General features: G+C 34.5%; 5 protein-coding genes across 7 annotated transcripts in view; 2 read left to right on the forward strand and 3 right to left on the reverse strand.

The window, feature by feature from the left end:
- Positions 1 to 5,484, forward strand: part of LOC109860162 — an 85,592-nt gene extending 80,108 nt beyond the window's left edge. For both annotated transcript variants that reach the window (XM_020439065.1, XM_020439073.1), the window contains exons 123-134: positions 42 to 224; positions 343 to 930; positions 1,014 to 1,961; positions 2,056 to 2,424; positions 2,510 to 2,710; positions 2,820 to 3,062; positions 3,158 to 3,346; positions 3,443 to 3,681; positions 3,760 to 4,030; positions 4,122 to 4,360; positions 4,476 to 4,662; positions 4,772 to 5,484. In XM_020439065.1, the coding sequence (XP_020294654.1) occupies positions 42 to 224; positions 343 to 930; positions 1,014 to 1,961; positions 2,056 to 2,424; positions 2,510 to 2,710; positions 2,820 to 3,062; positions 3,158 to 3,346; positions 3,443 to 3,681; positions 3,760 to 4,030; positions 4,122 to 4,360; positions 4,476 to 4,662; positions 4,772 to 5,010 (3,896 nt within the window). In that variant the 3' untranslated portion in view covers positions 5,011 to 5,484. The remainder of the gene's footprint in view (positions 1 to 41; positions 225 to 342; positions 931 to 1,013; positions 1,962 to 2,055; positions 2,425 to 2,509; positions 2,711 to 2,819; positions 3,063 to 3,157; positions 3,347 to 3,442; positions 3,682 to 3,759; positions 4,031 to 4,121; positions 4,361 to 4,475; positions 4,663 to 4,771) is intronic.
- Positions 5,485 to 6,187: 703 nt separating this feature from the next.
- LOC109860176 (retinol-binding protein pinta-like) lies at positions 6,188 to 10,481 on the reverse strand. Of its 2 annotated transcripts, none has more exons than XM_020439084.1 (8): positions 9,737 to 9,914; positions 9,421 to 9,569; positions 9,068 to 9,233; positions 7,746 to 7,850; positions 7,396 to 7,540; positions 7,186 to 7,296; positions 6,886 to 6,991; positions 6,188 to 6,728 (listed from the first exon to the last, which is right to left on the reverse strand). In XM_020439084.1, the coding sequence occupies exons 1-8, from the start codon at positions 9,796 to 9,798 to the stop codon at positions 6,577 to 6,579; spliced, it is 996 nt and encodes a 331-aa protein (XP_020294673.1). In that variant the 5' UTR covers positions 9,799 to 9,914; the 3' UTR covers positions 6,188 to 6,576. The 2 variants fall into 2 exon arrangements, with proteins under 2 accessions (XP_020294673.1, XP_020294682.1); XM_020439093.1 differs by lacking the exon at positions 9,737 to 9,914 and adding an exon at positions 10,395 to 10,481 and having other exon boundaries at positions 6,189 to 6,728.
- Positions 10,482 to 10,644: 163 nt separating this feature from the next.
- Positions 10,645 to 16,053, forward strand: LOC109860184 (uracil phosphoribosyltransferase homolog). Its single transcript, XM_020439106.1, has 7 exons — positions 10,645 to 10,790; positions 10,999 to 11,041; positions 11,159 to 11,308; positions 11,389 to 11,533; positions 11,656 to 11,786; positions 11,910 to 11,973; positions 15,502 to 16,053. Exons 1-7 carry the CDS (start codon positions 10,663 to 10,665, stop codon positions 15,552 to 15,554), a joined length of 714 nt encoding a protein of 237 aa, XP_020294695.1. The 5' UTR covers positions 10,645 to 10,662; the 3' UTR covers positions 15,555 to 16,053.
- A 2,121-nt stretch (positions 16,054 to 18,174) lies between these two features.
- On the reverse strand, positions 18,175 to 20,201 carry LOC109859658 (SH3 domain-binding glutamic acid-rich protein homolog). Its single transcript, XM_020438129.1, has 5 exons — positions 19,879 to 20,201; positions 19,209 to 19,391; positions 18,953 to 19,102; positions 18,688 to 18,722; positions 18,175 to 18,550 (listed from the first exon to the last, which is right to left on the reverse strand). Exons 1-5 carry the CDS (start codon positions 19,921 to 19,923, stop codon positions 18,394 to 18,396), a joined length of 570 nt encoding a protein of 189 aa, XP_020293718.1. The 5' UTR covers positions 19,924 to 20,201; the 3' UTR covers positions 18,175 to 18,393.
- Positions 20,202 to 20,697: 496 nt separating this feature from the next.
- On the reverse strand, positions 20,698 to 21,322 carry LOC109859675 (40S ribosomal protein S29). Its single transcript, XM_020438152.1, has 3 exons — positions 21,191 to 21,322; positions 20,834 to 20,933; positions 20,698 to 20,716 (listed from the first exon to the last, which is right to left on the reverse strand). The coding sequence occupies exons 1-3, from the start codon at positions 21,250 to 21,252 to the stop codon at positions 20,708 to 20,710; spliced, it is 171 nt and encodes a 56-aa protein (XP_020293741.1). The 5' UTR covers positions 21,253 to 21,322; the 3' UTR covers positions 20,698 to 20,707.
- Between the last annotated feature and the right edge of the window lie 183 nt (positions 21,323 to 21,505).

Below are 21,505 nucleotides of genomic sequence, written 5' to 3' on the forward strand. Positions count from 1 at the left end.
TAACACGTATTTTTTGTACATTTTGTTATTTCTCGTTTCAGCGGAGATCGTGCCCGAGTGTGTGACGAACAGCGAATGCGCAGGAAACTACGCGTGCGTTAATGGCGCGTGTATTAATCCGTGCAACTGCGGACCCAATGCTAAGTGCAACGTTGTCAACCATTATCCTTCCTGCGTGTGTCCGCCGGGCTACTCCGGCAATCCCCAACTGGGATGTTTCAAGCGTAAGTATCGAGAACCATCGTCGCACGTGTCTGTGTATCACTTCTTTGTATTTTTTTTCTTTGGGCTCGATGAAACTAGTTATTTTCAATTGTATTTTATCGTGATTGTCCATTTCAGTTGACTGCGAATCTGATAGCGAGTGCGATCACGCAGCCACTTGCTACAACGGCCAGTGCGTGAATCCTTGTATTCTTGACAACAAGTGCGCCATCAACGCGGAATGCTACGGCAAGAATCATCAAGCGGCCTGCCGCTGCGGTGCGGGCTACTACGGCAATCCCCAGATCCATTGCGAGAGGATCGAGTGCAACACCGATCACGACTGTCCGTACAATCTGGCGTGCGACGGCGGTCGCTGCGTGAATCCGTGCGTTGAGAAATCGCCCTGCGCCCAGAACGCCGTCTGCTACGTGCAGGATCACGTGCCGTACTGTCGCTGTCCCGAAAACATACCGCTCGGAAATCCATTCTCCTACTGCGAACGACGTCTGCCGGATGAAATCGAGGAGCCCGAGTGCAGAGTCGACGTCGATTGCGCGGACAAGTCGGTGTGCATTCGTGAGAAGTGCATCGATCCTTGCCCGGTTATCAAACCCTGCCTGGCAAATGCTCGTTGCGATCTTCTCAACACCATGCCAGTGAGAACCATGATTTGCACGTGTCCAGAGGGATGGATCACCGACATCGATGGCGCATGTAGGCCAAGTAAGTAAAACAAAATCACTAAGAGAAGTTAAAATTTTTTTAAAGACATTATTTTTTAATAAATTTCAAAAATTATTCCGTAGTACAACTGACGGTCATCGGAACGTGCACGACGAACGACGATTGCAGCGATCGCGAGACCTGCATCAACAGGCAATGTCGCAATCCCTGCAACTGCGGTCCCAACGCCGTCTGTCACGTGAGCAACCACAAACCGATCTGCTCGTGCGAGCGAGGCTACCAGGGCAATCCCGATATCGCGTGTCACTCAGTCGAGTGCCGACATGACAGTCAGTGCACGCTCGATAAAGCCTGTAAGAACAACAACTGCGTAAATCCGTGCCTGATCGCGGACTCGTGCGGTGTCAATGCCGAATGTTTCCCGAATAATCACGTCGCGGACTGTCGTTGCCGTAACGGCTATCACGGCAATCCGTTAGATCGCTGCCGCGTGATCGGCTGCTACAGCAACGGCGATTGTCCCGGGGATCACTCGTGCATCAACATGCAGTGCGTCAATCCCTGCGTGCACGACAATCCGTGCTCACCGCTCGCGGAATGCAGGGTGTTGAATCATCTGCCAATATGCCGGTGCCCGCCGCACTTCACCGGAAACCCATATATCAACTGCCGACCTGAAGTCAGACCGGAGTGCAGGGAGGACAGCGACTGTCCGGACTCCTTCGCCTGCCTAAACAGCAAGTGTCAGAGCCCGTGCCCGATCATACAGCCGTGCACGGAACCGTCCGAATGTCGCGTCCTGCCGACGCATCCGATCCGCACTATGGTCTGCGTGTGTCCCAGCGGATACGTGAGCAGCGGCAGCGGTACCTGCCGCGCCACTACGCCGATCGTCAAGATCGAGTGCAGCAAGGACGACGACTGTTCGTCCGAGAGGTCCTGCATCAACGCCGTCTGCAGAGATCCTTGCGCGTGCGGGCCCAACGCCGTTTGCAATGTCATCAATCACAAACCGATATGCTCGTGTACGCAGGGATACGACGGCAATCCGGACATTATTTGCAGAAAGGGTAAGACACACGATACTTTGACGTAAGGGAAATCTATTTTTTCTATTCTTCGCGTTGAGATCATATCATTCTAACGTTGGTCTGGTTGCTCTAGTTGCGGGATGCAGAACGGATGGCGATTGCAGCGGTTCGCACGTGTGCGTCCAACACAATTGCGTGCCGGTGTGCTCGCCATCTCTGCCTACGTGCGGCAAGAACGCGGTCTGCCATGGTATAAATCACAAGGCCATCTGCGAGTGCCCACCTGGTTTCGGCGGCAATCCGAGGGTTTCCTGCGTGCTGCTCGGATGCAGAAGCAACTCGGACTGCCCGACGAACAAGGCGTGCATCAACAATCGCTGTGAAAATCCCTGCGCGCAGAACCCATGTACCGGCAACACGGACTGCAACGTTTACAATCACGTTGTGGAATGCGCGTGTCCGCCTGGTTATGTCGGTGATGTTAAATCAGGATGCGCCAAAGGTAAAAGTTCACTTCGTCTTCAACATAGATAAGTGCGAATCGTATGGGTTCAAGAACCTATTTTGATCTTTCAATTGTTTTGCAGTTACAGAAAAGTGCAAGGCGGACAACGAATGTCCGTCTCAGACCGCCTGCTTCAACGGACAGTGCATCAATCCGTGCACTAAGATCGAACCTTGCGGCATCAATGCCGAGTGCAAAGTTCTGGACACCAGTCCGGTTAGAACCATGATATGCGAATGTCTTCCAGGATATCGTGGAAACGCAGTTGTTCGTTGTGACAAGGGTAAGTATAATTGGCAAAATACACGAGAAAAAACTTGGAATCATTGTGTGAGGAAGAAATATTAAAAACTGATTAATTTATTTTGTTATAATCACACACTTTGTTTCAGTATGCCCGGTCGGAAGAGGTCAGATTCGCGACGAACACGGCAATTGCGTCTGCCCACCTGGGTTCGGTAAGGATGAGAACGACGATTGCATACCTTGCCGCAGACAGTCCAATATGGTGATAAACGAGGAGGGCTTTTGCGTGTGCGATCTCGAAAAGGGATTCAGTATAGACGAATACGGTAATTGCGTGTGTCCAACGCGCTACGGATACAGAATAGACACCAGCGGATATTGCAGGCAGAGTAAGTCGGCTGTGTTTGATTTCACGTTTAATCCGAAGAACGTTTTCGAAAATTGCTGAAACCTACAATAATATCGTTTTTGTTTTCTTTTTTAGTTGGTATAATAGAGTGCACACGCGACGACGACTGCGCCGACGATAGATACTGCGACACGATTACTCGAACTTGCGAAAATCCTTGCAGAAATCAAGAGTGCGGTATACACGCGCTCTGCAACGCCACCAGACACCAGGCCATCTGCATCTGCGTTAACGGCTACTTAGGCAATCCATATACGCAATGCTGTAAGTAAAGAAGAAGAACATAAAGAGACTGGCAAAAGATCCTTCGCAAAAAGAGTCTTCCTGTTGTGAATATTTTCGATTTGTTTTTGTTTTCAGTCGACAAAAAAGACGGCCGGACAGACTTCCCCAGACCGGAAATGGACGTGAGCTGTTTGTCGGACGGAGTGCAAGTTGTGATACACTTGCAGGATCAAGATTTCGACGGAGTTTTGTACGTTAAAGGCCGCAGCAAGGACGAACAGTGCAGACGAGTTGTTTCGATACCGGCTGAAACTCAACGTAAAACGGAAACGTTCAAAGTTGCATTTGGCAATTGCGGTCTGATACACGTGAATGTTAGTACACGCATCATATAATTTATATTTCGCGCTGATAGATCTTTGAGAATAATCTTCATGTGATTCTTTCTTCAGGGACAAGCTAGCTTCGTGCTTGTCATACAGAAACACCCGAAGCTGATGACTTACAAAGCACAAGCTTATCACATCAAGTGTATATATCAAACTGGCGAGCAAAATGTCACTCTCGGCTTCAACGTCTCTATGCTCACTACCGCCGGAACGATCGCTAATACTGGTCCACCACCTGTATGTGTAATGAAAATAGTCGCTCAGAACGGGAACGAAATTAACTCAGCTGAAATCGGAGACAATCTGATGTTACAAGTGGAAGTTCAACCTTCATGTAAGAATCAGATATATTTTTTTTATATCTTCAATAAAGAGTTTTATTTTTTATTTGTTAAAATACGAGTTTAATCGATGACATGTTGTAGCTATTTACGGCGGATTCGCGCGAAATTGCGTTGCCAAAACCATGGAAGATAATTTGGAGAACGAATATGTCGTGACAGATGAGAATGGCTGTGCGACAGATCCTACGATATTCGGAGAATGGGAACAGAATCCCGAGACGCAATCTTTAATGGCTAGCTTTAACGCGTTCAAATTCCCCAGTAGTGACAATATAAGATTCCAATGCAATATACGCGTGTGCTTTGGACGCTGCCAACCTGTGAGTTATTAACGAGCGTAGAATTTATATTGTAATTTTGCTATTTCGAGATGTCGGAAGACAGTGTTAAGATAATTACAAATTAAATGCGTTTCTCTTTTGTCTTTTGCAACAGGTAAACTGTCGAGGTTACAACGCTTTCGGCCGTCGCCGAAGAGACGTCGCTTCCGAAATGAACGATACGTCTTTAAGTATATCTGACGGATACGAAGGTCAACTTCGTGAAGAAATAACAATTCAGTCTAATTTAATATTTACTCTGGAAAGGAGAGAGGAGAGGTATACAGCAGATCCAGCTGAAGGTAAGAACTTGATATACACAGGAAAAGAGAAGCTATTGCGTTTACAACATGAAGTAATTTATATTTTGTGAGAACAAGAGAAGAGTAATTTATATTTTGTATTTTTCAGCTCCTTCAGCGCAAAGAGTAGAAGATATCTGTGTTTCTATGGTCGGCTTTATCATAGCATTGATAATTACGGCACTCTTGGCACTGGTTGCCGTAGCTATCGCTGTGTCATGCTGGCTTATGGCGTATCGACGTCAGCCAAAGACTGCTGGACCACTGCCACACCCACCAGAGTTCCCAAATCCTCTGTTCACTACTGAATCTGTAGCTGAACCTTCTCCTGACTATCACCTATCATAAGTCCATTAGAATAATTAATATTTTATAAATAACATAATTCTTTTTTAAATAATTTTGACGGAATGCATCTCAGACCATTCGTCTTATTTTGGTCGGTTTTGTATTTCTATACACAACTCCTCCAGTGACTGTCACCTTGTCTCTTTTGTATTCTCTTTTCTCGAGGGTTCAAACAACAACTTAACTGTTTTATGTTACGAGTCACAATATATATATTATTATTTAAGGTGATGGTTCGCTTCTATTGTGTACTTGCTAGAAAATAAACAATTCGACTCTGTCTTCTTCCTTTTATACATATCTTTTCTGTATTATTTTCTCTAGTCAGTGGAGGATTTGTTAAAAGTAATGCTCGAATTTAATTCCTGTGTAAAGTCAACGAATTAGTCTAATAGAGCTTTCTTATATTACGAAAATGTAGGTAATTGTACATTATATCTAATAAAATGCTCTAACGAAGTATTTTTAAAAAGTTATGCGTTTTTTTATTTTTCCACAAAATTGCAGATTGACCCCTTTGCTACGACAGACTGTGATATATACAGCGCGTAGCATACAGTAGGTAGGTAGAAGTTCAACGCGATTTATAATTTGATTTAAGTGAAGCTTATTGCAACTATTGTTGATAAGATTTGGTGGGTGTTTATAAGCGCTTCCAGTTCGCTCCGAGCAATTTGAAATGGACGCCTATAAACACCTTTCGCGTTAACAGACCGAATTACTGTCTTTTCGATGTGAGAAAGGTCCGCAGTCTGCGCATAGAAGTGGAATAGTGGGCAGAGTGGGGAGAGCGTTGCGCGCACGAAGTAAAAGTAAGGAGATCGAACTCCGTGATACAAAAGTAGTTCCGATTTTTACGGTTCATTGGGAGGGAATCTGCTCAAGGGAAAAGGTTTTTACGGTTAATAGGTTGGACGCCATTTGCAAAACTGTGCATGTACACAACTAACACATGTACACGTTTAGTGTATGTAATCTATCTTAAGATCAACAGTAGTGAAAGGATTAAAAAGGCCATTAACAGTTTGGACATAATATTTACAGGTAATTCTTAAAAAATATTAAATATAATCAATACAAAAGTGAAAGATAACGTAAGTTTTAAAATATAATACACACTTAAAAATAGATATATTTATATACCAGTACAAAAAATTATAAAGTCGCGTGTTTTATTTTTTTAACAAATATTTATTTATTTAAACGGGTTATAGTCTTTTATACAAAGTAATACAATGCAAAGACAAAGTTCGCGAGTGCTACCATTCGCTAACAAAGTTTTCAGAATAAATCAACTAATGTACTTTACGCTTATAATTACTAATGGATTCCATTTCCAATGTTTCATTCAATACTTGGTTCCAAATTCTATGCAATCTCGGTAGAGGTGAATAAAATCTAGCATTAGTACATGATTTAAACTCGAGAATAGATAGTTGCGAAGTTGATACAAAATATCCCTCGTATTAATACATATAATTAATACACACACACGTATAAGTTTCATCGTGTTTCTCACAGTTGCCAAAGTTTTTACTTTTTACGTTCCATATACTTTATTCTGCATTAGTCAATGTCCAGTTTTTGGAATGTTCCCGAAACTCCGAATAGATCGTCCAGATTTATTACGGAATTAGATCGCAGAGATTCGTTGGTTTTGAGTTTGTTCTGTTCCAAGAACCAGTCTCTTTTTTTAATCAAGTTCGCACGCCACATTTCTAGAATAATATAATTATTGCTTAAATAATATAACAATTATATTAGAATAATATTATTTAGAATAATATTTATATTATAATTATATTAGAATAATACAACATTGCGAGGATGTATGTATATTAGACGATAGATATATTAAATATAGAAGCGTTATACCTGTTATTTCACATGTTGACGGTTGATCACCGCCATAATCTTTTGGAAAAAGCGATTTTGGTATAATTTCATACAATGATTCCACTCCAGATTTATGAACACATATCTGCAATGTCATACTACGTGAAACTTTAAATAAAGTAATTATTTTGTAAAAACAAAAGTTAATACAATCTAGTTCTTTGTTACAAATGCAAAAAATATATATAACGTACGACTTATACATATAATAATGTTGTACATATAATGTCGTATTTAATTTTTATTATTTTGTAATTTTTTTAAGTGTTTTATTCTTACTCTTTTAATAAGTTTTGCGCTCATTACTGATTTCATCATTGTCAAAAAGACATTTATATAAGAGGGCGCATTGAATATGTGAATTGCTTTAACTCTTGCGCCGAATGCTTCCTAAATATAAATATAATATAAAATAAGAAGTTTGCACAACGTTATACGTATGTGTATAATATAGAATGGGAAATAATTTTTTATTTATAATAATTTTACCAGGCCAATGGTAATATCTTTCATTATGTTTGGTGTAAACTTCAATATATGACTGAGAAGTACATTGCTGCAGTCCCAAATGAGAATATCGCAATTATCTACTATGTTTTCCTCGATGCACAGGTCAAATGTCCGAAAAGTATGTCTGTAATATTTTAAGAAATTTTTTATTGCAAGTTTTTGCGATTCTTTATTGCGGCCTCATGTGTTAACTTGTTCAAGAGAAAAAACAAAAATTTAAAAAAATAAAGAGCTGATTTTGTATATTTTAGTAATTTCAGCTTTTAGTCAATTATCTACCATTGTTATGTGTATGCGATGTGTGTTTATTCAATAAACATTATACATACTGTGCAACTTTGTAAGAATCGAACGCATCTACATCATGGTTCAGTATCTGGAAAAACATTATTCTATATTTTTCTGGCGTTAACTTTGGCAGAGGTATCCATCGTCTAAAAACAAAGTATGTAAAAAGTATGAATAAGTATAAGTATATATTAAAAAGTATAAAATATAAAATCTTTATAGATATTACGTACTTATAAAAAAAAAGATTAAAAATAATATTTAATTCAAATTATAATTTCAATTCAAGGATAGTTTGTAATGAAAAAAAACGCAATTAATTTGATACAAACTGGTTTTGTCATTACGCAATTAGTTTTTACTCAAAAGCGCGAGTTATGGTAAACGTGATTTTTTATAATCACTTTTTTTTTAGACCAGTAAAATAATGAGATTTCCGCCTATCGTTGCATAAGATAAGCCATTTTTCTTTATAGCTAATCGTGCACCTCTATAAAGTCCGATCATTGCTTCCCGCGCACTCATTGGCTCACATTTATTAATTTATATCTCAATAACTATTGCGAATTTAAAAAAATGGTAAATAACTTTTCTATTCAGATTTATCCGATCTACCTACACACATTGGTTTATTCATTCGTTGTCAAACACCCTGTATATCGATCTGTATATCAATGTAGTCCTTTCCAATTTACAATGTCACAAACATTACGTAGAAAAAGAGAGTCTAAAAGATTTGATCTTCTTTTTTATGTTAATGTTTTGTGACATCGAAAAAAACTACATTCTTATGGTCAAAACGTTTGTCATAATGACAGACGAGGCATGTTCACGTTACGTTGCGCGCTTTTTGCGTATGACAACGTGAAACGCTTTTCCGAGATTAATAATCGTAACGTGAACATGCCTCGTCTGTCATCTTGTTGAGCCGGTTTGAAGACGGAAAGAAGACGGAACATAATATGTCTGCATTCTTCTACGAGCCGACAGACGAGCGTGACGTCACGCACACGGACGACGGTTTTCGCTTGTGTGCGTGCTTCCAGTGGCTCCCAACACCTCGGTGCTTTCGGTGCTAGCCGGCCAAAGTTTGCAACACTCGTCTATGATATAAAAACTTGTATACACAGAAAAAACATGGAGTTGCTTTAATTAAAGTTGACGTCACGAGCTGCCATAAAAATAAATAATTCATTCAATTGCAAATGCGATTAATTTAATGTCTAGATTCTAAAAGCAACTATCTGCTGTGTATAATGCAATATTGATGTTGCATCAACAGGATATATTTCAATTAAACTGATACTGTTGATTCAACATCATTTTTTTTCCGTGTAGAAATGTACTCTAAAAGAATACTTACACGTAACTGTCTTGTTGAATCGAACCAGCATCCAATGGATCATAATCACCAAATAATTTGGGACTCAAAGTACGAATAGTGTAAAAGAGATCCAGACGTTTCTTGGCTTTTTCAAAATCAAATTTCGCAGAATAGATGAAGTACTTCAATCGACGATCAGAAATTTCTAAGAGAGAATAGCGTTTTTTTTTTTATAAAATGATCTATTCTAAGACTCCGTGCAGACTACTACATTCTATGCAGACTTGTATTTATATGTTTATAAAGATACAAAATATACTATAAAATATAATTACGTCTGTTTATTTAAAACTGAAATATTCTTTCATCTTTTTAGGTCAAAGTATACATACCTTGAGGAAGATGAAGTTGTTGTTTTAGCCATAATCGAAGTTTATCCGACAACTTATTCAACAATTGTTCATTTCCTCCAACCGATTGCAACACTTGTTCTTGTATTGGCATTTCCATTGTCAACATTTTTATGTATATATATGTAATACTAAATATATTAAAATTATTATGACACAAATAATCTGATAAAATTGTGTGTTATGATACAAATCATCTGATTAATAAATGTACAGTAAAACCTCCCAAAAAAAAAAAAAACGTACAATTTCTCCTTCATCTCTTCTCCTACTAAATATTTACGATCAAAAGACTTACTGCGCAGCGCTGATTAATAAATGTACAGTAAAACCTCTCAAAACGTACAATTTCTCTTTCATCTTTTCTCCTACTAAATATTTACGATCAAAAGACTTACTGCGCAGCGCTATAGCCTCATTTACAGTGAGACTTTAACCGTACCCGAAGTGTTGACATTGTTCGCGTAAAATGATTTCTGAAATTTGATTCTTTAAAACTGCTATGTGTCAGCATTCGAAATTTCAAAGTTGAAAAAAAAATACTTAAAGACCGAAAATTGTTTTAAAACTTATCAGACACTTTAAAACTATTGCACTCGCATATAAAACAAAGCGTTCTGACTTTTGAACACTTTTGTCTTGTGAATTTGTATGTTATTTTTTTCAAGATTTTATATTATTTCCAATTTGCAATTTTTCTATATTTTTCATATTTTGTATAGATATCAAGTATGAAACATATTTTTTTCTGCACCGATTCAAGTGACTTGTTCGACACCAAATGGTTTGTTTTTTTCGCTGAAATGATTACACTAAGTCAAGAGTTTATCGTTTTTACAGAGTTTATCTTTTGTTTTTTCTTCTATTTAGAGTGAACAAAATAAACTTTGAACTAGAGTTCAGTGAAAAAGAACGAACCAAAGATAACACGAATGCAAATGAAATGACATACTCACTTTTGTGTTGATCAATCCAGCAGCTGAAATGTTTGAAGAAAAGAAGAACAGTCCAGTTGGCGACCGCTTTTATAAGCTCTTTTTTATACTATCCTCCGATCAACTTTCTTTACTGCTCATGCGCATCAGATGCGTTTCCTCCATTTCCCACAATCTCCCGTCAACGTAGAGGGTCTATTTGGTTTGGTTATGTACTCAATAGCCATTGAACTACTATTCTGTTGATTCCGCCGGTGCTCTTGATAACACGTGGTGCAATATATCTATCATGGGTAGTACGGACGTTGCGACGAAGTTGCTGAATGATAGCTACGATGCCGAAGAGTACGGGGCGAACTTGAAGATTTTACCTTGTAACAATCAAGTGAAAGAGTTGCAAACTATTTTGCGGGATAAGTAAGTGAATACTGGTTAATATCACGTGTATCTGTGTGTGTATGTGTGAATAAAACTAACTATTCATCATGTAAAATTTTTTACACACAATCATAAAATTATCTCCAATGTAATATTTTATATATTTCATTAAATTAAGAGAAAAAAAGGTGTTTTTCACCTTTCAATTTAATTAAACAATGCGCATATTTTATCATTTCTTTTATAGAAATACCACAAGGAGTGATTTCAAATTCTATGCTGATCGTTTGGTAAGATATATGTGCGCATTTTTGATATTTATCTGTTGTATACATTTTTAAGAGCATCTACTATTTAAAGATAAAAGTTACAAATAAGCAGTATCATAATGTTCTCAAATATTTTAGATCAGATTAGTTATTGAAGAGAGTTTGAACCAATTGCCTTTTACAAAATGTGTAGTAACAACTCCGACTGGTGCCACTTACAAAGGTTTGAAGTATCAAAAAGGAAACTGTGGTGTATCTATAGTGAGAAGTGGAGAAGCTATGGAACAGGTATAATTTAAATAAAGCTACTGTAAAATCCACTAAAATCATAGAAATAAATTAGTGAATATCACAGAATAATATTCTAGGGTCTCAGAGATTGTTGTCGTAGCATCAGAATTGGTAAAATATTAGTAGAAAGTGACATGGACACACATGAAGCTAGAGTGGTTTATGCCAAATTCCCAGATGATATATCCGAGAGAAAAGTCTTGTTGATGTATCCAATAATGAGTAAGTTTTTTTTATGAAAAAACTAATATTTTAACAAATTACTCATATTTTACCTGATTGATTGAATATGCTAGCACTCTGAGTTATAAAGTAAGTCTAATGTCTCTATTGCACACACGTAGGTACGGGAAATACTGTTATAAAAGCTATAGCTGTTTTAAAGGAACACAATGTTCTTGAAGAGAATATTATACTGTCAAATTTATTTTGTACGCCAATCGCAGCCAAGTCTTTAATCACTGCCTTTCCTAAGGTGATTTCTTGCATAATGTTTAATGTTTATACTAATATAATGGTTTAATTAAAAATTATATTAGTATTTATGTATATGTGCGATTTACTTTTTTAAATAAAATTATTCTGCTTCTTTTTATAGATGAAGATCTTAACATCAGAGATCCATACTGTTGCGCCAAATCATTTTGGACAAAAATACTTTGGTACGGATTAATTATATTTCTGTATAGTATTTGTTATAAGAGAGACACAACATATACAATGCATAATGAAAATTAGGAGAAAATCAATTAAGAATGATTACACATGCTGTAACAGCAAATTAAACTATAATTTTGTTTTTATTATTTGTTTTAAAAGTGTGTAATATTTGTTTTAAAAAGTGTGTAAACGTGATAAAATATTATAGAAAGTGATTGAAAGAAGTTTTGAAGAACCGTTTTGTGATAAATCATATATTAATATTTTCTTTACAAATTTTCTTGTTTCTATATGAAAAACTGTAATTTAAAAACTATAATTCACTTTTATATATTTTTTTTATACTGTGATATGTATATATACATATTTACTTTCTATATATATATATTAATTTATCTGAGATCCAAAACTACCAATTGTGAACATTCTTTTGATTTTCTCTCTTTGTGTGATATAAGACTGTAAGTAATACACTTGTTTAAAATGTGCTTAGAATCGTTTAAATACCAGTAAAATAACTGGTTTTTACAATGACGTATTTTTCAGTAGAAAACAAATTTTTCAACTTTTTTAATATCAAGTGTTTTGTGACAGATAGTAGATACTGTAGATTTATGAATTTCGTGTATTATACGCACCACATATTTGCATAAAATATCGTGCATTAAAACATAAGCTAATAGGTGTCATATGCGATAACACCACAGTTCTGATATTGCATATGTATGTACACATATACGTAACCAGTAATTGACATCTTAAATACAAAAACTAGAATTACCGTCCTGGAAAAAAACTTGACAGATCAGATATTTAATGAGAATACAATACTTAACATTACAATCAATCAATTACAATTCTTATATTTGCGAATTTTTTTTTATTTTGTTCTGTAAAGAACTTTTTTTTGCTACTGAATATGTATAACATATTGAGAATCTTAACTGACATTAATTTTCCAAGTTCTGTATACACGATAAAGCGTGTGTAATGTCAGTTTTAGATATATATGTAAAAAGAGAAAGCTGTAAACATGTATGTTACAGCGTCATTTATATTATCAATTGCGTTAATTAAATCATCATTATTTAAACATTAATAAATGTTTTTTTATAGAGCACTATTCTTTTTGATTTTTTTTCATATTTATTTTTCTTTTTCATTTATATTTGAGTTAGATTTTATTATATACCATATTTCGCACGTGTAAATTATCTGTAACACATTTCTCCTCGTACGATACTCGACGTACGGTCGATCTTAAGTCAAGTAACAAAGCATAATTCTGTCGAAGTTTTATCTGTGTGCGTACAGTAGATCGAGCACTCGTACAAGTGCGTATAGTTAAGTTGTGTGTTGGAAGTAACTCTGTGGAAGCTATTTTACAACTTGATTTAAGTGTTGTTGAAGAAATAAATACCTCAAACTGTGTGTTACATATAACAGCATTGCAAAATATTAAGTTATACACGTGTTAGTTTTTTGCTATATCTTAGAAATTGTAAGAAACTAAATCCATCTATTTATACATAAATATAATATTTCTATAAGCATAATACGAAACATGGTCTGTTAAAATGTAATAGTCTCGAATATAATACAACAATTCGATGGTTGTGTTTATGCGTACCTTTTTTAAATTAAATTTCTGAAAGAGAGAAACATGAGATGTAAAAACAAAAAAAAAAACGAAACATATGGATCGGAGATTCTTATAATGACGAGAGTTTTCCAGATCCAATAATTTTCTTTCATTCTCAACAATTGTTCTTTTTATACGTAATTTTATACGTAATTTTTTCATGAAATATATATTTGTGTATATTCTATATACTTCTACGTATTGTTCTCTTGGCACATTTCAGTCAGAATAGGTACAAATATTATTATATATACAGCAGTTTTCTGCGTGGTTTGGAAACATGTTTACTACAAAGAGAATAGTATATAACGCACTGTATAATTTATTCATGTACTTAATAATTACACAAAGAATTTGATGCGATTAAGAGAATAGGTTTTAACTGTTTCATTAATGTCAGTTAAGAGCAAAGGAAAACCGATTAATGTGTAATAGAGACTGTATATACATTGTAAGCTACATATTTTTATGTATACATATAGAGCAGTTTATGGCAGATTAAGGAGAAATAGCTTAATAATAATATATATAATTGAAAAATTATGAAGAGAGGAAAAAAATAGTAAAATTTTTTTATAAATAATTAATTTTTTCACGAGTTTAACTATGTTTAAGACAAATGCATTCAATTGCCTATTGGATAGGCTATGCAGCTTTTACATGTAGCAAGTTTTAATTAAAATTGACATATATATACATGTGTCTTTTTTTTAATAAAGAATAATTATTACACATTTTCTCTCGCGTTTGTTATTAAAAGTTGTAAAGCTTTTCAATATTTGTACAATATAATATATATATATATTTATTAAGTTAAAATACATAAAAACAATTTTTTTTAAACAAGTTTATTAAATTGCCTAAAATATTCTTATTAACCTATTTGCCTTATAATGTGCCTATGAAAAAGCTGCATTCAATGCCTTAATTACAGCAAGACCAATAATTTATATGATAAAGTTTCGTTATCTTATTGAAGACAAAAGTATACCAATATGGTATATGTACATGTATGTGTATATATATGTGTATGTATATATACACATACATGTACATACACATATATACACATATATATATATACATACCACTGATTACCTAATATACTAGTTTACATTTATTTATAAACTAGTATTGTTTAATCTTTTTTAGTGTATATAACGAAAAGTTTATTTAAACACAATTTGTTTAATAGTAATGAACATATTGTATTAATGCGTATCGATAAATACAAGAATGTGCATAGTAATTATTACTTGGGATACATCCCAAGAGTAAAAAATATAAATAAACGCAATTTTTGGAAAATGGACTACATTTTATTTTATTTTTTTTTTTAATATTTTTTGTGCTTTGTGTACGTATATTTAGAGAGACAGAGAGAGCTCGAACATTTTATCCATATATTTATGTTTTTATTATCATGATGATCACAAACATGATATAAGTTAACATAACATTGTGCAATTATTTATATTTTGTAGTAAAGTTTGCTACACATACATAATAATAACAATGCATTTGTCTCATCTTTTTAATCGTAATTAGAAAATTTTTCTTTTTTTATTGTTTATCCGCTCAGTTTCATTAAAAATAGATTCGTGAAAAATAGATTCATGAACCATGTTTTATTCATAAAATATATGCACTATGTTTAAATGAGAAATGTCTTGTAATGTTTCTTTAAACAAAGTTTAGATAGTAAGATGTATCATTAGTGAAAAAAACAAAATATTTATACACAATAATACTTTAGTAGTGTAAAAACATTGCAGGATGTTTATACATTTCTTGCCAAGAGTTTTAAATACAAAATTTTTTCACACATATTTTTACGTGTTTTAAATATATATAACAAAAAAAACATATTGATAATTATTGTTTTCAGGCTGTACTCGTGTCATAGTGGAAACACCAAATATACAAGAGAAAGATAGTTAAGGAATTAGATAGCGTTCTATTTTAAAAGTACAACACCCTGTAAGAATCTATTAGAGAATATATTATTGACTGAAGATAAGATGTGTATAAAAAAATAGTATTTTTAACTGTATATCGAAAAGAAACATATATATTTTGTGTATATATTTAAAACTTTTTTACATTGCTTTTAGAAGAGAAGTCAGCGGATTTATAGATGACAATTAATGTATCTGTATTCAAGTTTACTAAATGAACGAAATATGTAGTCAATTACTCCAATAGTTATTATGTAATGTATACATAATGCTAAACGGATATTTTTTGTGATAAATTAGAGAAATAAAAAGTTTTAGGATATACAAACAAGTTGAAACTTAAGTTTAAATAATATATATTTTGTCTTTAGTAAATTTTCTTGTATGCTTGTGTAACAATGATCACCATGATCTATATATATATATATACGTAATGATATATTTTTGTAATGATATAATGTTTTATTTGTAAATATATATGGTTATACGCCTACAAATTATATAAACCTGTTGTGTGACACAACAAATATTATTTTAACAATAATATATATATGTATATTCAATCTTTGTTGTGTTAATTCTCTCTCCATCTTTGTGTGAGAAAGACACATATTAAGTGCAGATAAAGCTTTGATATTGTTCTCATTTTTGACGCAGCTATGTATAAATTATATATGTGTGTGTGTGTATATATATATATATATGTGTTATATGAAATATTAATTATAAATTGATTTTATTGTGTTTCAAGCCGCGCGAGTGTTAAAGAATAGAATTATAATATAGCAAACATAACTCTCTTTTTTATTAATAAATATATATTCGGTCATTGGAGCCATTCACTAGGTGTTGTGCGGAAATTATACGTGTATATATGTCCATATATACGTGTTCACATGTAAATTTTTACACGTGAAATTCGAATTGAATTAACAATTCTAAAATTCATATTGGATGCTATACTTGCATCTCTTATATAAGAAATCCCAAATACCCCCCTAATTGAAATTAAATTTATATTGCGAAAAAAACTCCTCGGCCAGGAGTCGAACCTGGAATCTCCGGCTTTCCGTGCCGTCGCCTTTCCTATTCGGCGAATTCAATTCGAATTTCACGTGTAAAAATTTACATGTGAACACGTATATATGGACATATATACACGTATAATTTCCGCACAACACCTAGTGAATGGCTCCAATGACCGAATATATATTTATTAGTTTAGAAACTACAGAGCCGGAATAGATTCTTTAATTGTTCTCTTTTTTATATTTTATATATATATTTTTTTTTATTTGTAACAAAGCAATATTGCGTAAAGCTTAATTTTATTTTTGATAATGGTATCATGTGAACAAGCGACATAAGATTTATGTAAGATATTTCAATCTTATTGAGCACAATCGAGGAAGGAGCGTTTCGACTGATAATAACATAGGCCTTTCAATTGCTACAATTGCTGCTATTATCGCGAACGTTTTTATTATTGTACATATAATTAAAGAACAGATGATTTTTTGGAAACCATCGGATTTGTATAGAAAATTATTTTGCTTAATCGGTTTACATATCGTGTTGTTCGTCTTACACCACGTCATTTTATTGTGTTTCGTCCTAATAGTAGCAATTGTAAAAGAAAACTTCTCTTTATATATCCGTAAACTCTTACATATATGTATACATATTATTATATTACAATATAACTCGTATATACTGCTCGTAAAAGTCTTGTATTGTTATACCTGACAACATTATTTTAACTTAGAAATCACTTAAGATAAAAAAAAACTCGATTGTCAAACACACTGTGCCGAGTAAATATGAGTCATCACACATATTGAGGAAATTAAGTCATTTCAACGTGTGAGTCATATGTCATATCCCAGTATAATCTTGTCAACTAGAAATAAAAAATAAAAAATATACGTTGATTAAAAAAACGTTTATATAATCGAATTATAAAAATCTAGAAAGCTTTTCTTGCTCTTTTATTCTCTAATACTCCCCTAATGTATATTATATATTACATATATATATATATATTTTTCAAGAAATTAATCATTTCTTTTGGCATATCTGTGTGGAAAGACTTTCTGATTATCTTAACACAACTTAAATATTTACGAAAGAGAAATTCCGTACACAAATAGCAATTTTTATAATACTTATTGTGTGCTGTGCTTGGTGTTCGAAGATTCAAATTTTCTCCCATGTGTTTGTAACAATCACAAGTATATTTAAACATAAAAAGAATTATATATAACATATTATACAAACATATTCGTTTTTTTGCATATATCTCAAGTGATGTGTGTTGCTGTATTCTATATTTATTCTCACGTTTTTTTTCACGCGGAAACAATAACCAAAGTAATACAAAAAAAAACATTATATATATATTATTAAATTTCATTGTCTCGGAAGTACTATATTTTTTGGGTGCGGGGTGCAATGCGAAAACGAGGCAAAATAACAAACGTGAAGACATGTGCAAAGAGAGAAAGTGATATGAAGAGATATTTGTCTCATATCACCTCTACAATCAGACCTGTTGCAAAACATTGGCGAAGACGCGTTTTTTCGATCTAAAATACAAAGTATAATTTTTTTTTTTTTTTTTACAAAAGTATGTTCTATTGCGCCACTTATATACTTGTTCATAACAGACTTTCCGCAAATACAGAATATTAATCTTGGCAGTACCTTCGTTCAGCCTTAGTATTGTAATAAACGTAGCTTTGCAAAATACGCTTGGAGGTGGAAAAGAAAAGATGTCACTGTGTGGAATATCCCATAATTTCACATGGGTGTTACTTTTGCATCTATTCCTCTTTCTCTTGATCGTCGGATTTCTCTTCGTTTTTATCACCGCTATCCTCGGCACCTTCCTCGCTGGCTTTCGCAGCGCTATCTACTTCAGTCGGTTTTGACTCGTCTAACGCTTTATTCTCGCTCTCTAGAGCTGTTCTTTCTTGTAAACTGAAGCAGAGATAATCATAAAAATCGATAATGCAGACAAATTTAATTCAACTGCAATTTACACATTCAATTCGCGATGTCTATTATCTCCGTATTGTTTGTGATTGAATCTTTTAATATACATATATGTCAGTTACCTATCGGAGAGTACTGCTTCTTTGTCTGCGGAAGGCTGAAACATAGAATTCAGATGCCAGATGTGTACAAACAATTTATAAATAGTGTTACAACAAAAGCGATTTGTCATACATCAAATATACATTTCACATACGTCGCACAATAAAACATGACTATAATAATTGCTATTTCTATTTTGGTACTTCTAAATTCTTTTTCACAAAGCATTAATACATATATATATATCGCCTAACTGACAAAAAATTACAAAGACTAAAAATTTACCTCTCGACTTGAAGTATTTCCGTTTTCTTGTATCTCATCGCTCTGAGATTTTGATTCCAGAGTGATTTCTGCCGTGCTGACTGCGGGTGTTACTTTCAAGAACTTTTCCAATTCGTCTATTTCATTTGCTATATCGAAGTCTTCGTAATCCTGAAAAAATTCACTTCTCGTATTTAATTTGTATATAAAAAAATTTGTAATATATTTTCTGATCTTGTACATCTTATTTTTTCATCATTACAAGCGGGTAAATTACCCCACAATAATCATCCTCATTGAATATTTGCGGCGGCAATGGATACTTGTTGTTCCTCGCATTGCTATTAGCTTGCATGAATTCTTTATCTAACTCCTTGCCCGGTTCTGTTATATCAATGGTCTCGTACTCCACATTCTTGCTATCTAGAATCATCAACACACGCTGCTGTCTTTTCTTCACCTGCAATACATTTACGAGTAATCGGCCAGTCAAAACTCTCTCCGTTATTAGTTTTTATTTACACTACAGAGTTCTATAGATGATTGCATTTATCTTATCAGAGTGCAACAATGCTACAAAAATACAAAATTTAACAATAGGCGCTTCAACTGCATTCGAAAAAGTTTGCGATGTATAGTATAATAAATACATAAAACTGTCATAACGCTACGGCATCGTTGAGGCAACCGAACGAGATCAAAAATACACGCCCGCGTCGTGCATATATAGTACAACGATTCCATATGACAGTCCCTGATTATCGGGCGCTTGAAAATTACGGAAGTTTTCGTATATTGTAACCTGATATAGCGATCGCGATGACGAGGATGACGGACAACTCGGTGTGTCGCACAAACACACACATACGTTGTCACGCATCCTGAATATCGCGAATACATCTGAATCCGGAAGAATTATACAGCTTGAAAAGTTGTTGCTCACTCACTTCCTTGTTGCCGCTGATACCCGATATGTAGATTTTCACGACCATTGTTGGTTACTCGTCACCGGCTGTGCTTGTTATTTCTCTCACTCGCTGCTCCCCGCGCTTGCACCACGTTCTGCTCCGATTAAGCGACCGGACGTATACCAGACGACGTACGAACGAGAGACACACACGCGACGGGAACCACTGGCAACGGTAACCGACCACCAACCGGTCGCTCGCGGTAGCGGTGCTTGCGCTATTATCCGCTGACACGCTGACGCATAACACGCCGATCTAACGGGTGAGCTGTTAAACTCTTGACGAGACTTTATAACTACACACGTACTAAAGTAGGAGCGGCGACGGAATATCGAGAAAATTTTTTCCACCATGGCGCGCCAGGATCGTATTGCTACGCGCCAAGTGTTCAAAAGGGCGCTCTTGTAAATTTTTTTTTTTTTATTTTAATTCTAGAAATTAATTACTAGAAACTTGAGTAAATATTGAATATATTAACGTATGTATATTATATTACGTGTAACACGTAGTATCGTCGTGTCGGGTTTCTAACGAGAAGAGACTAGGAAATATAAAAATTGTCTTACACGTGGTAATTTTTTAAACAGAGGGGTCTGAGAAAAGCCGTGGATAGATTTTACATGTTTTTTTAATTGACATACATGTTAAACATACATTTTCTTTGTCGATCGCTTATTACAATAAAAAATGTTTATTTTCACCTGATAACTTGGGAAATTTTATTGGAATTTTGTTCTGCAACATTAGTGCTGTGGAAATTGTAGATGTGATTGGTCGGTAAAACAATTTTATACTTTGTTGTTACATGCTAATCCAGCTGTAAAACAAAAAAAAGTAGTTAAGTGTAATCTGACCTATTTTAAATTTTTTGTGGTTTTATAAAATATTGTTATACAAAATATATTGTGCATATATTAAAGATATTATTATTTACCTTCTTAAACCCAATGTCAGCAGCATATTCTCTGAAGCACTGTCGACAAATGTTCAGGCCATATTTTCTAATAAGACCATGTCTGTTTGCGCAAGCACGGCTGCAATAAGATCAAATTTCACATTTGATTCAATATATACGTATATATATATATATATATGCATCCAATCAAACAACTCTCCTTATTTATATTTATAAGTTAAATATTTTGTTTGTGAATCCACGCACGTGGAGCCTCGACCAAAACTCTTCATCATCAATAATATTTGTGAAAGGTTAGAACATTCGTATTTTAAACTTATTTTGCGTATTGCATAAATTTATTGTTGATAACTTTAACGAGTATGTCACACTCACCAGGATCTGGATCCCTGACCGTATTTTCGCGGATGCGAGTACCAAATATTCTGAAAACCCATGGTTCGCACGTGTTGGTTCCGAATTGGAGTATTCTAGCAAAGTAAAGGATCGTGAGCGAAAAATGGAAGCAGAACCGACGATCCAAGTTCTTTCTACGATCTAGTTTCTATGTAGAAAACAAATCTCGGAAATTAACCAATCACGTTGGCCAATCGACCAACGTGATTAGTCAATTTCGTGAGTCATCTGCGACTAATGTTCTTACGTGGATAAGTCTTAAGGAAATACAATTGCTGCGTTCAGTAGAACAAG

This window comes from Pseudomyrmex gracilis, unplaced genomic scaffold (genome assembly GCF_002006095.1).
Source record: "Pseudomyrmex gracilis isolate BER0280 unplaced genomic scaffold, ASM200609v1 scaffold_7, whole genome shotgun sequence".
Lineage (NCBI taxonomy): Eukaryota > Metazoa > Arthropoda > Insecta > Hymenoptera > Formicidae > Pseudomyrmex > Pseudomyrmex gracilis.

What these genes read in the sequence shown, in the direction of transcription:
- LOC109859658 (XM_020438129.1), bottom strand. Translation starts at nt 19,923, where the DNA reads ATGGTCGTGAAAATCTACATATCGGGTATCAGCGGCAACAAGGAA. An exon ending in GAAATACTTCAAGTCGAGAG is followed by an intron (nt 18,723 to 18,952) that starts GTAAATTTTTAG and finishes TCTATGTTTCAG; the next exon opens with CCTTCCGCAGACAAAGAAGC. An exon ending in GAAGCAGTACTCTCCGATAG is followed by an intron (nt 18,551 to 18,687) that starts GTAACTGACATA and finishes TCTCTGCTTCAG; the next exon opens with TTTACAAGAAAGAACAGCTC.
- LOC109860184 (XM_020439106.1), top strand. Translation starts at nt 10,663, where the DNA reads ATGGGTAGTACGGACGTTGCGACGAAGTTGCTGAATGATAGCTACGAT. An exon ending in GTTGATGTATCCAATAATGA is followed by an intron (nt 11,534 to 11,655) that starts GTAAGTTTTTTT and finishes GCACACACGTAG; the next exon opens with GTACGGGAAATACTGTTATA. An exon ending in TTTTGGACAAAAATACTTTG is followed by an intron (nt 11,974 to 15,501) that starts GTACGGATTAAT and finishes TATTGTTTTCAG; the next exon opens with GCTGTACTCGTGTCATAGTG.
- LOC109859675 (XM_020438152.1), bottom strand. Translation starts at nt 21,252, where the DNA reads ATGGGTTTTCAGAATATTTGGTACTCGCATCCGCGAAAATACGGTCAG. An exon ending in GGTCAGGGATCCAGATCCTG is followed by an intron (nt 20,934 to 21,190) that starts GTGAGTGTGACA and finishes ATCTTATTGCAG; the next exon opens with CCGTGCTTGCGCAAACAGAC.
- LOC109860176 (XM_020439084.1), bottom strand. Translation starts at nt 9,798, where the DNA reads ATGAAAGAGAAATTGTACGTTTTGAGAGGTTTTACTGTACATTTATTA. An exon ending in GATTCTTACAAAGTTGCACA is followed by an intron (nt 7,541 to 7,745) that starts GTATGTATAATG and finishes AAAATATTACAG; the next exon opens with ACATACTTTTCGGACATTTG. An exon ending in AAGATATTACCATTGGCCTG is followed by an intron (nt 7,297 to 7,395) that starts GTAAAATTATTA and finishes ATTTATATTTAG; the next exon opens with GAAGCATTCGGCGCAAGAGT.